Source organism: Perognathus longimembris, chromosome 7 (genome assembly GCF_023159225.1).
Source record: "Perognathus longimembris pacificus isolate PPM17 chromosome 7, ASM2315922v1, whole genome shotgun sequence".
Classification (NCBI taxonomy): domain Eukaryota; kingdom Metazoa; phylum Chordata; class Mammalia; order Rodentia; family Heteromyidae; genus Perognathus; species Perognathus longimembris.
The window spans coordinates 61190054-61207088 of NC_063167.1; the positions used below are offsets into that span (position 1 = coordinate 61190054).

General features: G+C 35.7%; 1 protein-coding gene across 5 annotated transcripts in view; it reads right to left on the reverse strand.

The window, feature by feature from the left end:
* Window positions 1-17035, reverse strand: part of Ttll7 (tubulin tyrosine ligase like 7) — a 128400-nt gene that overhangs the window by 7863 nt on the left and 103502 nt on the right. For 3 of the 5 annotated variants that reach the window (XM_048351657.1, XM_048351659.1, XM_048351658.1), the window contains 2 exons: window positions 12211-12371; window positions 4910-5083 (listed from right to left, as the gene is read on the reverse strand). In XM_048351657.1, coding sequence (XP_048207614.1) covers window positions 4910-5083; window positions 12211-12371 — 335 coding nt within the window. Of the gene's footprint in view, window positions 1-2826; window positions 2929-3678; window positions 4228-4909; window positions 5084-12210; window positions 12372-17035 lie in introns of those variants that run through there. The other 2 variants (XM_048351660.1, XM_048351661.1) reach the window with 2 other exon arrangements.

A 17035-nucleotide genomic window follows, 5' to 3' on the forward strand; every position in this document is an offset into this window, starting at 1 on the left:
GCTTGTACTTTGGATTCTGCTAGTTAACTTAGAATGTTTTCAGGCTCTTACCTTGTTCTACCATGTATCAGATTTTGTTCTGTTTTGTGGTTGACTAACATTTCCATTGTATGTACACAGCATATTTTGTTAGTCTACTTACTTGTTGACAGACATCTGAGTTGTTCCCACCTATTGGCTACTGTAAAAGTGTTTCTGTGAACACTGTTTTGAGTCCTTGCGTTTTAGTTTCTAGGTATATACTTAGGCATCTAATTCCTAGATCATATGATAAATTTATATATAGCTTTTGCAGAAACTGCCAAACTATTTTCTACAGCTGCCTCACCAATTTACATTCTCACTGATAGCATGTAAAGATTCCAAATTCATATCCCTGCTGACATGCAATACTTTGCACTCTTAGGATAAAACCCATCTTAATTGATGTACATTGTTCTGTGATTTGAACTGTGTGTGTGTGTGTGTGTGTACGCGCGCGCGCATGCACGTGCACATGCGTGCACCAATCCTGAGGCAAGAACTCAGTGCCTGGGCACTGTCCCTGAGCTTTTTGGTTCAAGGCTAGGACTCTATTCTAGCGCCATTTCTGGCCTTTTCTTTTTTCTTTTGGTGGCTAATTAGAGATAATAGTCTTACAAACGTTCCTTCCCTGGATGGCTTTGAACTACATCCTCAGGTCTCAGCCTCTTAAGTAGATAGGATTAAAAATGTGAGCCGCTCAGCCCAGCTGAACTTTGATTTCTGAGGGAAGGGTTATAATCCTGGTTTGAGTACTACCTCAAAATACTGGGACATTGGTAACAGTGTAGACATAAGATAAGCAACTTGGTCTCTATGCACCTTACTTTTCTTAGTTGCTTTGCTTGCCTCACAGAGAATAGTGTTCATAAATGAAATATTATTTATCATATATATCAGTAGCACTATCATCCCACTTATCATACACTTCAGTAGCACCATCATCACATTTCTGACACAAATATATCAAACTCTCTTAGCTTAAGGCAATGGATGTCACCTTGTAGCTCCTTTTTCTCTTTTCCTCCTACTTTTTATTTTCATTCTTTTCCTCACTTTATTATAGTACGTAGTAAACAATTGTTAAGATCCTACCATTTTACGATTTTATTTTAGGATTATCTTATCTATTCTTAACACATGGTTTGCTTTTGTTTAGATTTTTGGGGTTTTTTGGTATTATAAATGTAAGAACAAGTTTTGGCTGCTTTCATTGTCAAAACCAAACAAAAATAAATATCTTCTGCAAGTTACATTATGATTACATTGAATTAATAGATAAGGGAACTATTTGAGAAGTGTCATAATAATGATTCTAGTGACAAGTAAGATATTCCCTTTGTTTACACTTTTTTGAAGATACCTCTCACACATTATTTGTTACATTTATTCCTAAGTATTAAACACTTTCAAGTTATTGAAAAAATATATGTAAAATTTTAACATTATAGCTGTTTATTGTTAATATAGTATTAGGTTTGAGTTTGTTATACTGGCTCATGACAGTTGTTAAATTTGCCTAATTCATCTATGGATTTACTTATATTTGTATGATCAAAATCATGTTTTACTCTTAATGAATTTTAGTTCTTTTTGCAAACCCCATGTCATTCATTTCTTTTGTCCTCCTCGCTGAAACAACTAGAACTCTGAATAGAAGTAGTGAATACAGTCAACATCATTATGATCACTACAAGGGAAAACTCAACTATTACGTGTTTGTTATAACATTTCTATAGCTATCTTTTATTGAACTGGGATTTTTTTATTTTCTAGCTGGCTAAGCCATTTATAAAGCATGTATCTATACTGCATTCCATTGAGTGGTTTATCTTCTGAAGTGATCTTCTATTCCACGAATGTAGTAACATACATTAATAGTATATACTGTCCTTAAACTGATACAATAAGCAGAGGATGGTCATGAGCCATTAACCTCTCCTTTGGTTTCCATTTGCTAATTCTTGGTTTAGGATTTTTCCACCTATATTTAGGGAGAGAGTGAAACTATGTTAACCCAGTGGATGAAAAGGGGCTCAGAGTTCCCACAGCTTCTCAAGTAATTCTAGTTACAATGAAATATGGAGCTGTTTGTAAGTACTCTAGAATCCTAGAACTTTGTAACTGTGTGTGTGTGTGTGTGTTTCCAATTGGCCATCTGGTTTGTAAAACAGCTCTATTTGATTAGTTATTCTGAGCCCACATATAAGAGTGGCTTTGAACTTGTTGCGCTTGTTAAATTATTTTTATGACATTAAAAGTCTGAAGACCACTCTTTTCCATGTAATTAATACCATACATTCATTAAAATCTCTTAGGAAATTATTTCTCACATCTTTGGTATAAATTTGACACCAATTCTATTTTATTCCTCTTCAAATTTGTAAATTAATTAGCCAAAATGATATTATCTTATAAACTGTCTACCCATAGATATAAGTTGCATTTTTAATTTATTTATTTATAATAAATATTTATAAATGCATACGTATACTTCATGAGTGAAATTAGCCTATTAATAGGTTCAGATCTTAATACATGATATAGATTCATTTTCTTACCCCTGAGAGAAAAATTAATGTCTTAATGGATAAATGTGACTTAAGTTAATTTACTTGAGCATTAATAGCTAGATATATGTGGAAAAAATGTTTATTTCCCTCTACTACTTAGGTTTCCAAGTGGAACTAACTTCCAGGAGTGGAAACTTCCTGGACTCTTCACCAGGACTGAGTTACCTGATTAATGTTAAAGAGAAAGAGTTCTACAAGGCTCAGCCCTTGTGCAAAGGGGATGCATGCTCACCTGCCCCACTGCCATCACTAAAGGACCAGACTTTATCTTCAGGTATTGGTAATGGATAGCTTGGGTTGATCCAGCTCTGCCTTGGAATGGATAAGTTTAATTCTGGAATTCATTCAATATTAGAAAACTCATTAGGCTCATAGCTACACCATGTCCCCAATGTAATGTTGATCAGAAATAATGCTACATTTTGTGATAATTTGTCTGACTCCTGTATTTCTCTCTCAAAATTATGAACTTTGGCAAGAATGAAGGTGGATTACTGACATCTCAAAATTCTTGTACTCACAATACTGGAGTCATCTGAGCACTTAATCAAAAGTCCAGAACTTAGGATTCTAGGATCAGGAATAACTGAGTTCTTCAGCAAGAGAAAATTAAAAGACCTAAACAAACTGTAAGCAAGGCCTTACTCTCAGAGTAACCAGAAGGAATCATCCAATTTCCCTACCCACAAGCTACATGATCCATCAGCCATCAAGCCATAGAAACTGGGTTATGAAATCTGGTATGGCAAGAATGATTCTTTCTTGTACTAGAATTTAAAGTTCTCCTGATCATCCTTTAAAGGGAAGGCTCTTCATTTATATGTTATAATATTTAAACAATCTGTTTTCTAATCACTTTGAACTATCAATAAAATTTTATTTAAATAATTTGCACTGGTCAAACCATTTAAGTTTGCAACATAACTTATGTTTACGCAATTGAAATAACAACAGTTAACTTTATCGCTTCCATTGCTGTGTCAATTATTACTTGAAGAAAAGTTAAACAGGTTAGAGATCCTGCAAGAGTACAAGACAGAGTCCAAGACAATCACGGCTTAAAAATATGTCTCTCAATATTTTGTGAAAAAAATATTCTGTATTTTTCTATTATAGGTCATTTTTTAGAAAGTGGGCTTTTATTATGCTCCCCAAAATGTTTTTAATAAATATATCAATGTTTAGCTGTTTCAAAAAGAGAATCCAGGCTATAGTCAGTTCATTAATCTTATTCAACCCCTACCTGACATTTTTCCTTCTCTTATTTAGTTTTACAAAGTTATGGCTTATGTTCTTTTATCCCAAAAAACATTATAATTTACACATGATAAAACCAAAGTTAAATATTCATCTTTAATTCTAATAGGAATTACAACTGTTTTCAGAAATTCTGTCATGTACTTAGGTGATTTTTCAGCTTAAAAACATTATTTTTTTCTTACTTTTGAAAAACTACCTATCTTGACTGGACAACATTCATAACACTGGATTCTGAAATGGAACATGACAAAACTTCACCTCGCACAGATCTGCTTGGTGATGAAGGAAGTAGCAGAGGCATAATGAACAATAAAATTAAATCAAAGGCATCTTCCACACTGAAGTAGGCTCAAGGATAAATGCTGAAATATCCCTATTGGGGAACAAAAGTTAAATTCATTACTATGATTTAATATTCTTCTTTAATTTGTTTGTTTGTTTGCTTGTTTGTTTTGGGTAGTATTAATGCCTTTCACTTGCTAGGTTGGTACAATATCACTGAGCCTTGCACCTCCAGCCTTGTCTCTGTTTGTTTGGAGGGTGCTAGTTATTTTCACGTAAGGTCATGCTTCCTGCCCAGGTACATGCCTAAATTCCTGAACTGCAATCCACATATTTTATGCTTCCTGACATTGGTGGAATGATAAGTGCTCCACTACATCCTCCTTAGCTTCCCTCTGTTGCGATGGACTATCACAGACTTTTCTTTCAAAGCTGACCAGGAACCATAATCCTCCCCATTCTCAGCCCTTCAAGTAGCTCTTATAAGCGTGAGCTACCAATGCCTGGCTCTTAGTGGGTTTCTGAAAGTAGAAGTGTGTAAAGCAAACAAGTGCATCCCTATCAGCTCAAGTTGGTGATGGCTAGTCTTGTTCAGTCACTTAAAAGGGCAATAGTGTGCTAACTACAAGGACTTTGTAGATGGTAGTATGTATGAATTTTCAGAAACATCTATGTTTCTCTAGCTATGGAAGCAAAAAGAGACTCAGTTGCAAACTGTGCTGTGGCATTCCTTTCAATAAAACTCCCAAGATCAAGAGAATGGCAACCAGTACCTGGAACTTCCCCAGTCAAGACCAAAGCCTGACAATGATCCTCTTGTGTCCATCGTGTACTTGTAAACCACTAGCAGGCACTGTTTGCAGAGCTCAACCAGGCGCTGGCAACACTGGAGCTGTAAAGGAGTCACCACCTCCGGGCTTTTACTGAATATACTCTCCCAAGAGGATCTGTTGGCATGGAAACAGACATGACTTCATGTTTGCTGTTTAAAAAAATGGCAACCAACTATAGCACTCACCTAGCAACAAACTCAGAATGGAAAGCAGAAATAGTCTCACACATCTGTAGTAATGATGGATGTTTGAAAGATAGAGAAACACATATAAATTAGAAAATAACTTTCACATTTGAAAACCTTGACAACTAACTTACACAACCTGTGTCTTTAAAGTCTTTGGTGCTGGCCAACTGTGGGTAGTTAACAAGATGGTATGGCAAGACCTCCTAAAAACTAGTTACTCTGTTGAAGTGTTTATGAAATGCTCAGTGAAACTTCTCAAAATCTAATTTTCTAAGAATTTGTATTTTCTTGGAATCTGTATTTGCCTTAGCCTTAACAATAATCACACAAAGAGATTAAAAAGTTGTTGCAATTTATTTTATAATTTCTGTCCCATAAAAGAATTAAGATTTAATCCCTTGATTATGACAACTCCCTTTCAAAACACTCTCCGATACTATTGCATGCAGGATACTTCCAGGACACAAAATCTATACTTCAGAGGTATGTGCTACCTCAGAAAGGACTGACTTCCCACAGTTTCCGAGTTGTGCTTCCCCCTTCAGTATGATAAGATTCTTCCTTAGCAGGCATACTTCACATTCTATGGCGAACCCCACTTGTTCCTACACACAAGTGTTTGTAGGTGTTTGTGTATGTGTTAGTATCATCAGTTCCTAAATTCATCATTGTGGCTTAAGTCAGAAAACACCTCAGCACCAAAGATGGATGAAAGAGACAGAGAAGCAACCAAATGAGGTACAGAAACAGAGAGACAGAGATGGAGAAGAAACAGGCAGGCATATGGAAACAGAGAGAAACATACCTTAGCATAAATGAAAGTCTTTCCAAGCCTTGAAGAAAAAGTGGCTAGAGACTTGGTAATAGCTCAAGTCTCACTTTACACAAACAAGTTTTTGTAATCCTCAGAGTAGAAGAGAGTAAGTTTTCATGAAGAAAAACAATTAAGAAAAAATATTTCCTGAAAAAATGTACTACCCGATGTGAAATTCAAAGACTCCATTTTTCAAACTTGTATAAATATTTGATATATTTGAAATTTTAATAAAGGCTTTAAACCCTCATTATTTTTGTTTTGTTGAGTTTTTGTTTGTTTTACTAGAAAGGCTACTCTTAACTTTTTTAGGACAAATATGGTCCCACAAAGATAGCATATCATTAGTGAATATGTTTTCTTTTTTTAAATTTTTATTATCAAACTGATGTACAGAGAGGTTATAGTTTCATACGTTAGGCATTGGATACATTTATTGTACTGTTTGTTACCTCGTCCCTCATTCCCCCCTCCCCCCTTTTCTCCTCCTCCTTTCCCTTCCCCCCCAATGAGTTGTTCAGTTCATTTACACCAAACAGTTTTGCAAGTATTGCTTTTGTAGTTGTTTGTCTTTTTTTTACCCTGTGTCTCTCGATTTTGGTATTCCCTTTCAATATCCTAGTTCTAATACCAGTATACATGGTTTCCAATATACTCAGATAAGATACAGAGATAGTATAGGTACAACCACAGGAAGGGGATACAAGAAGATCATCAATAATAGAAGCTACAGTTACACATAGCACATTGAGAGTAGTTACAACAGTGATTTTCCTCTATGTTTTGAAATTGTTAGGTTCAAATAAAATTCTGGGTGTTTTTCTTCACAAAGGAATAAACATTTTTATTCAATAAAGAATTATATGCTGGGCTGGGAATATGGCCTAGTGGTAGAGTGCTTGCCTAGTATACATGAAGCTCTGGGTTTGATTCCTCAGCACCACATATATAGAAAAGGCCAGGGGCTGGGGATATGGCCTAGTGGCAAGAGAGCTTGCCTCGCATACATGAGGCCCTGGGTTCAATTCCCCAGCACCACATATACAGAAAATGGCCAGAAGTGGCGCTGTGGCTCAAGTGGCAGAGTGCTAGCCTTGAGCAAAAGGAAGCCAGGGACAGTGCTCAGGCCCTGAGTCCAAGGCCCAGGGCTGGCCAAAAAAAAAAAAAAAAAAAAAAAAAAAAAAAAAAGAAAAGGCCAGAAGAGGCACTGTGGCTCAAGTGGTAGAGTGCTAACCTTGAGCAAAAAGCAAAAAGAAGCCAAGGACAGTGCTCAGGCCCTGAGTTTAAGCCCCAGGACTGGCAAAATCGAGAGACAATGGATAAAAAGACAAACGACTACAAAAGCAATACTTGCAAAACCATTTGGTTTAAACCAACTGAACAACTTACAGGAGGAGAGAGAAAGGGGGAGGGGGAGGGGAGATGAAGGCAGAAGAAACAAATAGTACAAGAAATGTACCCACAGCCTTATGTATGAAACTGTAACCCCTCTGTACATCACTTTGATAATAAGTAATTATTTAAAAAAAGAAATCTTAATGAAAAAAAGAATTATATGCTAAATATACTCAAAGTAAATTGAAATTGTTGAAATATGAAAAATATACACAATAGATGCAAAATATACCTAATAAATACACACAGATATATAGATATTGTCATCTTACCTAATTCACCCAATGGAAATATTTGAGAAAATATGTTTAGGAATATGTTTATAATTAATATGTCATAATCCAGCATGCGCATACATATATACATGACATAGAAAGCACCATATTGTGTTGTTGCTTCCCAGAACTTTTCTTTCTACTGGAATTATGAATATGCCTATCAAAGCCTCCATTTTTGAAGGGATAGATTTTTTTCTTCATATTTTGGAGATACCTGATTTCATGTACCATCAAATCAGTCTTATTCATATAGGAGTTAGAGATGAAAATGAATAAGTAAAATGAATAAGAAAGAACAAATAAATGGAAGAAAGATAAAAAGTCTTCTTTAACATTAATTTGATATAACTTTCTGAATCATATCATATCTAGCTTCTGTTTCGTTCATTCTTTTTTTTCAAATATTCAAAATAAATATATAAACCAAGGTCCCTCACATACTATTTCTTTCAGGCTGAGTGGATCAACACTGTTCCCCCACCTCCTACCTATCACCTGGGATAGCTGAGCACAGATGAAATGTCTCTATATTACTGTAGCACAATCAATATTAACAATACAAAGTGTCATCAAAAGGTGAGAGGAGATAGATACAGGTAAAATTACCAGTGCTTTTGTCTAAGAACCCATGTTCTTATATGGCTTATTTCTGAATATAAATTCCAAAGAGAGACAAACACTAAAATCAGTGAATTCCAAAGAAAAATTAAATGACATTCAAGATTCTTCTAGGCTCTCCCTAACCCACAGAGAAATATGACAGGAAACAGCTTAAATAACTTTTGTTTAGAGATGTAATGGTAAGATATTGAATACTGAATACTTCTGACAACACAGAGGAGTTAGCGAGGCCCCAAAACTTAAAAGTTCTAATGTATTTCAGTAATCCAATAATTTCGCCATGTTATGTAAAAATATTTAATAAAGAAATTATCTAAACCATGAAAGTGACTCATTTCTTTTGTCTCTTAGAAGTTTAATTAATAAGGACGTGGCCAGAAAGCAGAGAGAATGGTTTTTAAACTTCTAGGACAATAATCTATCAGTTGAAAGGATAATCATCAAAAGAAAGACTAATGAACTGAAGTACCAACAAGAACATGCCCAAGTGAAGTGATTTCAGAACAGGAAAGCGCAGCTTTCTATTTCCAAGTTCTGTAGTTTGCTTTTTTTTTGTCAGATTCTATTTTTAAGCCTTTTTTTATTTTTACAGAATAAATGCTTTCAAGAGAATGCTTTTGGCAAAGTGTCCAAACTGGATTCTTCTTTGGGGATTGTTTTAGGGAAGGTTTTGACTGCAGAAGGTTGGGGGGGGAGTTACTGTTTGTATGTTTGTTTCCTGGCATATTACTGCCCTCCTCTTCCTCTTTGTTTCAAGTGTTAAACTATTCTTCCTGCAGGTTTCAGCTGACCTGTCACTTTCCAAAGTCACTTTTGCTGAACTCTCAAGCCCGAGTTTAAGTTCACAGAACCCTGGACTTCCCTTATCCCAGTAAAAAATGGCAGCATAACTTTTTTCATGAAGATTCCCCAGAGCTATTCCCACCGAGAGAACACATTCAGAATGTGAGGCATCCCACACTGTGCCAGTCAGCGTGTGACTGAAGGGTTCTTGGGCAAGGGCATCAGCCTTGAAGAAGAAAGGAGAAGGATAAGGGTATTTTCTGTTTGATGCATCAGCAACGCCCCCTGGGCCAGTTCTAGAAAAACCTACCACAAAGAACTACAGTTCTCTTTGATGTTTCCGGAGGTGAACAGGGAATGACTTACGACTTTCTTTTTTTTTCTTTTTTTTTTGGGGGGGGGGGGGGGGCGGTGCTGACAGACAAAGACAGGAAGCAAGTTAGCTCAAAGTCACATAGATTATATATTTTTTAAAATATTTGTACACCTAAAAGAAAGCTACACCTTATATTAAAACCATTTCTTGCCTTTGACCAAAAGTTAACGGGCTATATATTAACTTCATATGATTCAAAGGATAAAGTAGAACTATGCCAGAGCCAAACTTAGGATCGAGAACAAACAGTACTGTATGAGTTCCTATTAAAGCCTAAAAAATTGGTAGAGTTGACAAATAAAGCTTGATGCTAAACCCACCTTTACAAAGCATCAGAAAGAAATATATATGGGAGTGGAATCTCATATTGGACTCAAACTACACCTGCTCCATGTGGGACCTGCAATAAGACAAGCTTGCCAACCATGGAAAAATCTGCTTGGGGGAGAGTGCATAAAAACAGAATCAATTGCTTGGGCTCTTGACTCAGACCACCTGGGTTTAAATTCAAGTTCCTCCAATTTCCATGGGAACTTGGGAAAGATCCATACTTTATGCTTCTATGACCTCATCTGTCAAATGAGAATGATAATTTACTCAAAAATATTTTTAGGGAGATTATACAGATATTTACCACCCAAGACAATGGCAGTCAATTTGCCTTTAGTAGGCATGGCCTCTTACCACTATAATACTAGAAGTAAAAAAATAACCACAAGGAAAATCTACAAGGGTTCTCTCCTGGGAACAGGAGAAAAGAATTCTCAGCCAAGCTAGAATATGTTCACAAAAACAATTCAAAAACGCAGAGCCTGAGAAGCACAAATGTATATGTTACAGGCATAGTTAGGTTCTGCTATTAGATAGACACAAATCTACCAGTACCAATTTTAATAAGATTCCTCACTGCTTCTACTCTTGGGAAGTTGTAGATGCAGCATCAAACCAACAGACCAACTACAGAAAAAGAATGTTGATTATGAGTCTAAATGGGACAATTTTCATAGACAGTCATCATGAAAGGGCTGTAGAATATAGTTCAAATATTTCCCTAAAATCTCTGTAGAAATAAATTTACAGCCAAGATTATTCTCAGATTTCACCATAGCCCAGAGTGCTCTTTCTATGGTGGTGAGGAGTCTGAAAATGGTATGGTTTCTATGTCAGATGGCTAGAATACATAAGTGGACACTCAGAGAACATTTCTGCTAAAGCTTTATGAAAGATCTAAGTGTAGTATAGATCTTTACTGAAGATTCAAAAAATAAAATCATTGTTTTATCATTTTTTGGAATATGTGGAAAATATCTGTTTATCTAGAGTAGAGATCAATAGGAAAGTTAGAGAAATAAGACCTGAGAAGAAAGAAGAATCAGTATGTTGGGAAAGCTTATATTTGTAGATAAGAAGTTTTCACTTTGACAGTACATGACAAAATCACTGGGATAATGAATTTCACAATAAAATGAATAGGGGAAACAGAACACTGGAGGCAGAAACTTTTTAATTTTACTTTGTCCTTCTACCACAAGTGATCCTCTTCTATAAAATCCTGTCATACCTCCTCTCCCTCTTTATTAACAATAATCATTTTTATATATCATATTTCATCAATTAGAGAAATTCGAGCTTATTGGTTAAGAGCATAACTCTGAGGTCAAAGTTAATTGAGTTCAAGTGCCAGCTCCTTACTATCTATCTGCATCTTGGTTTAGTTATTTTTAAGAGGAAGATAATTTAGAATCTGACTCAACATCAGGCTATGAGTATTTAATAAATCACTTAATAGAGGTCAAGTGACTAAACAACACCTGGCACACATTGGGCTGTTATCATTAAGTTTTCTATCATTAAGGACAGAAGTTTCAACTTTTTTTATCTCAAAAAATAACTAACAGGGTAGAAAACACTGGATAATTGTTAAAAGAATGAATAACAAAAATCAAGCATACCCACAGTGGAACAGAGCTAATAATTTAGTAAGAATAGTAACAGAAAATTTCAATGCTCAGAAATATCAAGCCTGTATGATTAGAAAAATAACAAAGGTAGGAAGGAAATAAAGACATTTTTTGAAACAAAAGGGATTAGAATGTCGGATTTGGGGTATTATTATTATATTTCTTTTGGCCCAAGGCTAGTGCCCTACCACTTAAGCCACAGCTCTCCTTCTGGCTCTTTTGATGGTTTATTGGAGATAAGAGTCTCATGGGCTATCTTGCCAGGGCTAGCTTTGAGCCATAATCCTGTCTGCTGTTTATTCATTGGAAATGGAGTTTTATGAATCCTTTTTACCTGTGATTAGCTTCAAACCTCAATCTTCAGGATCCCAGTTTCCAAAGTAGCAAGGATTACAGGGTTGCACCGCTAGTGCACAACAGTTTTAGATACTTTGGGAACAAAATGACAGCAAGCAACAGCAGCTCCACCAGCATTGTGATTCTGGAGAGCTATCACAGGTTTAGAAGTCTGCTGCATTAACAACAGGAGAATTTTTTTTAATATCGGTTCATAATTGAAATTGTTTTCATTAGCTAAGATTATCTTCTCTCTGCTAAGTTAATATTAGTCACATGGTGTTGTGTTCATCTTAACAATCTTGTCCAAATCAATTAATATTGATTTAATTGATATAAACTATTGTTGCATACTAAAAATGGTGCTCAGCAAAAAAGCAAACCTACATTTAGAAATGATTACAAAGTGAAACCATTTTACTGGATTACCTCTACAACTAAATAGTAAAATTTTAAAACTGCAATAGCAAAAGCTAACTCTGAGCTTACCCCGAATCACAGAAGCAGCTCCACAGCCCTTGGCCATGACTCCAGAGCAAGCGATTGAAAACCCGGTTGAAAATCCGATATAAACTCACTTCCTCAACATCAGGTACCTTCCAGATTCGAGGAAGAACAGCACGGACACTTGATTTTACTATGTCCAAAACCTAGTAGAAAAACAAACAAACAAGTGCTTAAAGCTTAGATGTTTAACATTCAAAGATGAATATAGTCGGGTGCACATGACTCATGCTTCTAATCCTACTCAGGAGAGTGAGATCTGAAGATCAGGGTTTGAAGCCAGCTGAGGCAAGAAAGCCCCTAAGACTCTTCAATTAACCACCAAAACAAAAACAAAACAACAACAACAAAAAAAACAGATGTGGAACTGTGGTTCAAGTGGTAGAGCACTTGCCAAAAAGCTCCAGGACAGTGCCCAGGCCCTGAGTTCAAGCCTCAGGACTGTACATGTACACACAGAAAATGAATAACATAATAGAATAAGAAGTGCAAAAGTGGATCCATGCACTTTATGAAGCTTTATTAATAGGTGAGACCACTGGGGTAAGAAGGGAGTATTCAGTAAATACAAGTCTTTATTATGGGGAATCCATGATGTTGGATCCCTTCTTCAATTACCAAAACTCAATTTTTGAAAAGATTATCCTCTTCAGTGTTAAAAGTAAGCCACTTCATACTAAGTGAAGTGAGACAGACCCAAAGAAACACAGACTCTATGATTTCCCTCATTGGGAATAATTGGTGCACATCTAGGATAATCCTAGCAGAAGATCACAATAGCTCAACACATATGTTCACATGAACAAATAAGATGATGTTAAATGAAATGAACTCCAAGTTATGGAAACAAGTGGTTTATCATTGTTGTTGTTATTTTCAACATAACATGTGAAATTATGCCCATTTTCTTTTGTCTTTCTTTCCCGAGATTTTACCCTTGATGTCACTGAACTGATTTTGGTACCCTGGATATTGTATATGTGTGTATTGGAACAAGGGAAGGGAAAGGGAATACCATAATCAAGAGACAAAGGATAAAAAGAAAAACCGATGCAACAGCAATACTTACAAAACTATATGGTATATACCAACTGTACAAGTCATAGGGAGGGGAGGGAAATGGGGAGAAAGGAAGGCTGGCGTGGGGAAGGATGAGGGAAGAGGTAACAAGTTGGATAAGATATGTACACACTGCCTTACATATGAAACTGTAACCACTCTGTACTTCACTTTGACAATACAGAAATGAATAAAAAAACAAAGTAAGCTACTAAAAATGTTAGTGGAACTTTTAGGCTCTGTGTTAGAAAAAGATTAAGTCACATAAAGTTGTCAACCATGAGTGATTAATAGGTTTGACTGTATCTTGAACTTCTTGACATCTTAAAAAATCAACTGATAAACAGGGATAATATACCATATATATGATATAAAGGATTCCTGATAAATTGTTACTACAAATCTCAAGGAAAATGGATAAAAACTTATAAACAGGCATTTCACAAGAAGACATAAATATGCCAAATAAACTTAAAAAGAATAAAAATTAAAGCTAGATAGTAAGATAGCAATATACATACATTCACCTAAATGGCGAAAGTTAAAAGTCTGTTAATAGAATAGAAAGAGCTAGAGAAGATAAGGATGTACAGGTGCTCCTGGATAATGCTGGTATAAGTGCAAACTTGTGCAATCACTCTGAAGAATAGCTTAGCCTTATCTCCTAAATTTGGAAATTCAGGTTATCAGATAGCACAAAAACTTTATTCCTAAGCAAATTTCTCAGAAGGAAACAGATTTGTACAAAACTGCTCACAAAGCTTTTCACAATTATAGATACCTAAAAGCAACTCTCCAAAAAATGTGAAAGCAGATAAACAGGCTGATTCTTCTCCTTGTACTACTTACTACACAGTAGTCAAGATAAATAAAGTCCAGGACACAACCCAGAACAACTGGGCAATAATAGTAAGTAAAAACGAACTATGTGTCAGAGATTACACCCAGTATGACATCCTTACAGAAGTAAAAACAATTAGTTTAAAAATATGAATAGGAAACAAATGCATGGATATAATCTTAAAATGTAATGAATTTGGAAAGCAAAGGACTGGTGAATGTTCAATTCAAGAAAATACTTTTCTGGGTGATTTGGTTAGATATAAGTTACTATCAAGATCATAACTTTTCCTTTAGATGTTGGGTTTAAATAAAAGTAGGCCAGTCATGCACAGACTAACAAGAAGAAACTGCCATGGAACAAGATCTATGATTAATCCAAACAACTGAAACCTACATGACCTCAGACCACATGCAAAGAAAAAAATCCTTGGGAAAAAAAACAATTTTATCTAATTCGAATGCATGTGCCTCTTATGTATACAAGTATTTCCAACAACTCTTGCTTAACAAAGAAAAAGTAAATACCAAAAAAAAACAGTTATCCTAGTTTCATTTCATGAAAGTGGACTATTTCATATTGTGTTCTCTCTATCCACTTATAGGAAGTGCCTATTAAAAATGACAGGGAAAAATGAAAATGGAATAAAGACCCTCAAGCATGAAGGTTAAGTGAAGACATTATTTCTTTCAGCTGGAACAAACATGAAGAACTAGAGAACTCTAATATTCAATAAGTGACCTGACCAAGGTAAATTTCAAGTAAATATCCATTAGGGTAAATTTGATAAAAAGTTTCTTTCTAGAAAAACACAGAGTAGTGCTTCTTGCAATGAACTGAGCATACGTCACTTCCCTCTCCAACTTCCAACTTCTTTGCGAGCAGAAATGCAAAGCCTGTACTAGGTCAGGCTGCAAGAGGAAGGGGAAGAGAAGGGCCAGATAATGCATTCCGTAAAAAAGGAGCTTGTGAAAAGCATTCTACTGGAAAAAAAACACATTATTACTAATAATGAATATTTTTAAGCTTTAACAAGAATTATTCACAAGAAGACTGATAAAAATGCATATAAGGCATTAATTTATGACTTTCTGAATAAACTCTATCCAAGCCATTACTTTAACTCCTTATATTTATTCAGCACATAGGGTAGTACCTGTGATTGATATTATAAGAATCAACACTAGCAAGAAACGATACATATATTTCACTTCTCTTTTCCATTTTCTGCTAGTGTATTACTAAGTATAAATAGGCCAATGTGACAATTCAATAAGAAAAAAATAAGTAAGTAGCTAATTATGAGTTACTACAAATTAATCTCAAGAATGAATACAGGTTATATGGAATAACTGAAATGTGAAGGTGTTACCAATACTAATTTATTTTCACATTATATCATAAAAGAACTATTCATCTTTAAAAAAGGGATTAAACAATTGAGATTATGACCATTCATTCATTTCTTTTCAAATATACCTTGTGGTCAAATATACATGATACTCAAGAACCAAACAGAGGACAGCTAATATGCTTTAGTGTGTCCCATCTTTGCAAGGTAGATGATTTGTTTGGGGTTTTTTTTGGTTGTTTTTTGTTGTTGTTGTTGTTGTTTTTGCCAGTTGTGGGCCTTGGACTCAGGGCCTGAGCACTGTCCCTGTCTTTTGTTTGCTCAAGGCTAGCACTCTGCCACTTGAGCCACAGAGACACTTCTGGCCATTTTCTATATATGTGGTGCTGGGGAATCGAATCCAGGGCTTCATTTATACGAGACAAGCACTCTTGCCACTAGGCCATATTCCCAGCACACAAGGTAGATGATTTGTAAAGGAGACTTGCTTGGCCTCTAGTCTGCCAATACTTTCCTCTTCATTTAAAAGCATTTGCCATCTACTGTCCTAGTCCACACATGCCTAAAAGCAGCAGCTTGAGCAGAAAGTCAGGGACTTAGGGATGGGGGGTGCTTTTGCAATACACCTAGCATCTCCTCATATATGGAGATGGAAAAATTCTTCTGCTGTCTTGGCACCCCACAAGCACCACTGACAAGGAGATCGGCTGGGCAATTCCCCTTCTTTACAGAGAAAGCCATGGGGAATGTATATTCCCCCTTCCTCCTTTGTTCTCTATGCCTTTAGATTTCAAGGAGCTTCTCAAATAAGCAAGCCCGTGTTCTCAGGAAAGGAATGGATAAGTGAGAGAAATGCTTATAATTTGGAGGATATGAGGGGACACAAGCCAAGGGAACAAAAACCACAAATCATCTCTTTTCCAAGCCTTCTATAAACTCTTAACTGTAATCGTCTCCTAAGTGTTCAGCTCTGGACTAGCAATCTTCTTTTCAGCTGATGAAATTGTACATCTTACTACAATCACCACTTCTTAAGGAGCCCTTACCTGCCAGGAAATTAAACTCAGGTGAGATGATTCAATAAATGGAGAAAGTATGCCCCACCTAATGCTATATTATATTTAATATGTCCCCAATCTTAAGACAAGAACTACCACTTAGTAGCTGCTTTCATGATGAATTGAAACTTATTCTAAAAGATAAAAATCAGAACTAACACTTATTGAGGACTTACTATATTCCAAGGTACTGCTCTAGGTACTTTTACACATATTTACTTATTTAATCTCAAAATGACATCAGATACTGTTGGTCCCTTTCTGAAACTCTTGAGGCTGGATTCCATAAACATTTCCATGAACATTTTTGCAGGAAATATGTCAACCTTCAGAATATACTACACTTCCTGTCAAATCATTGTCACCAAATGAGTTCCATTGGGTGGGGTTTTACTAACAAATGAACATGAAAAATTTGTGTTTAGAAAACATTTCAGATAGCATATTATAGATAAGAAACTGCATGCACAGAGGACACAGCTAGTGAACAGCCAGGTGTAT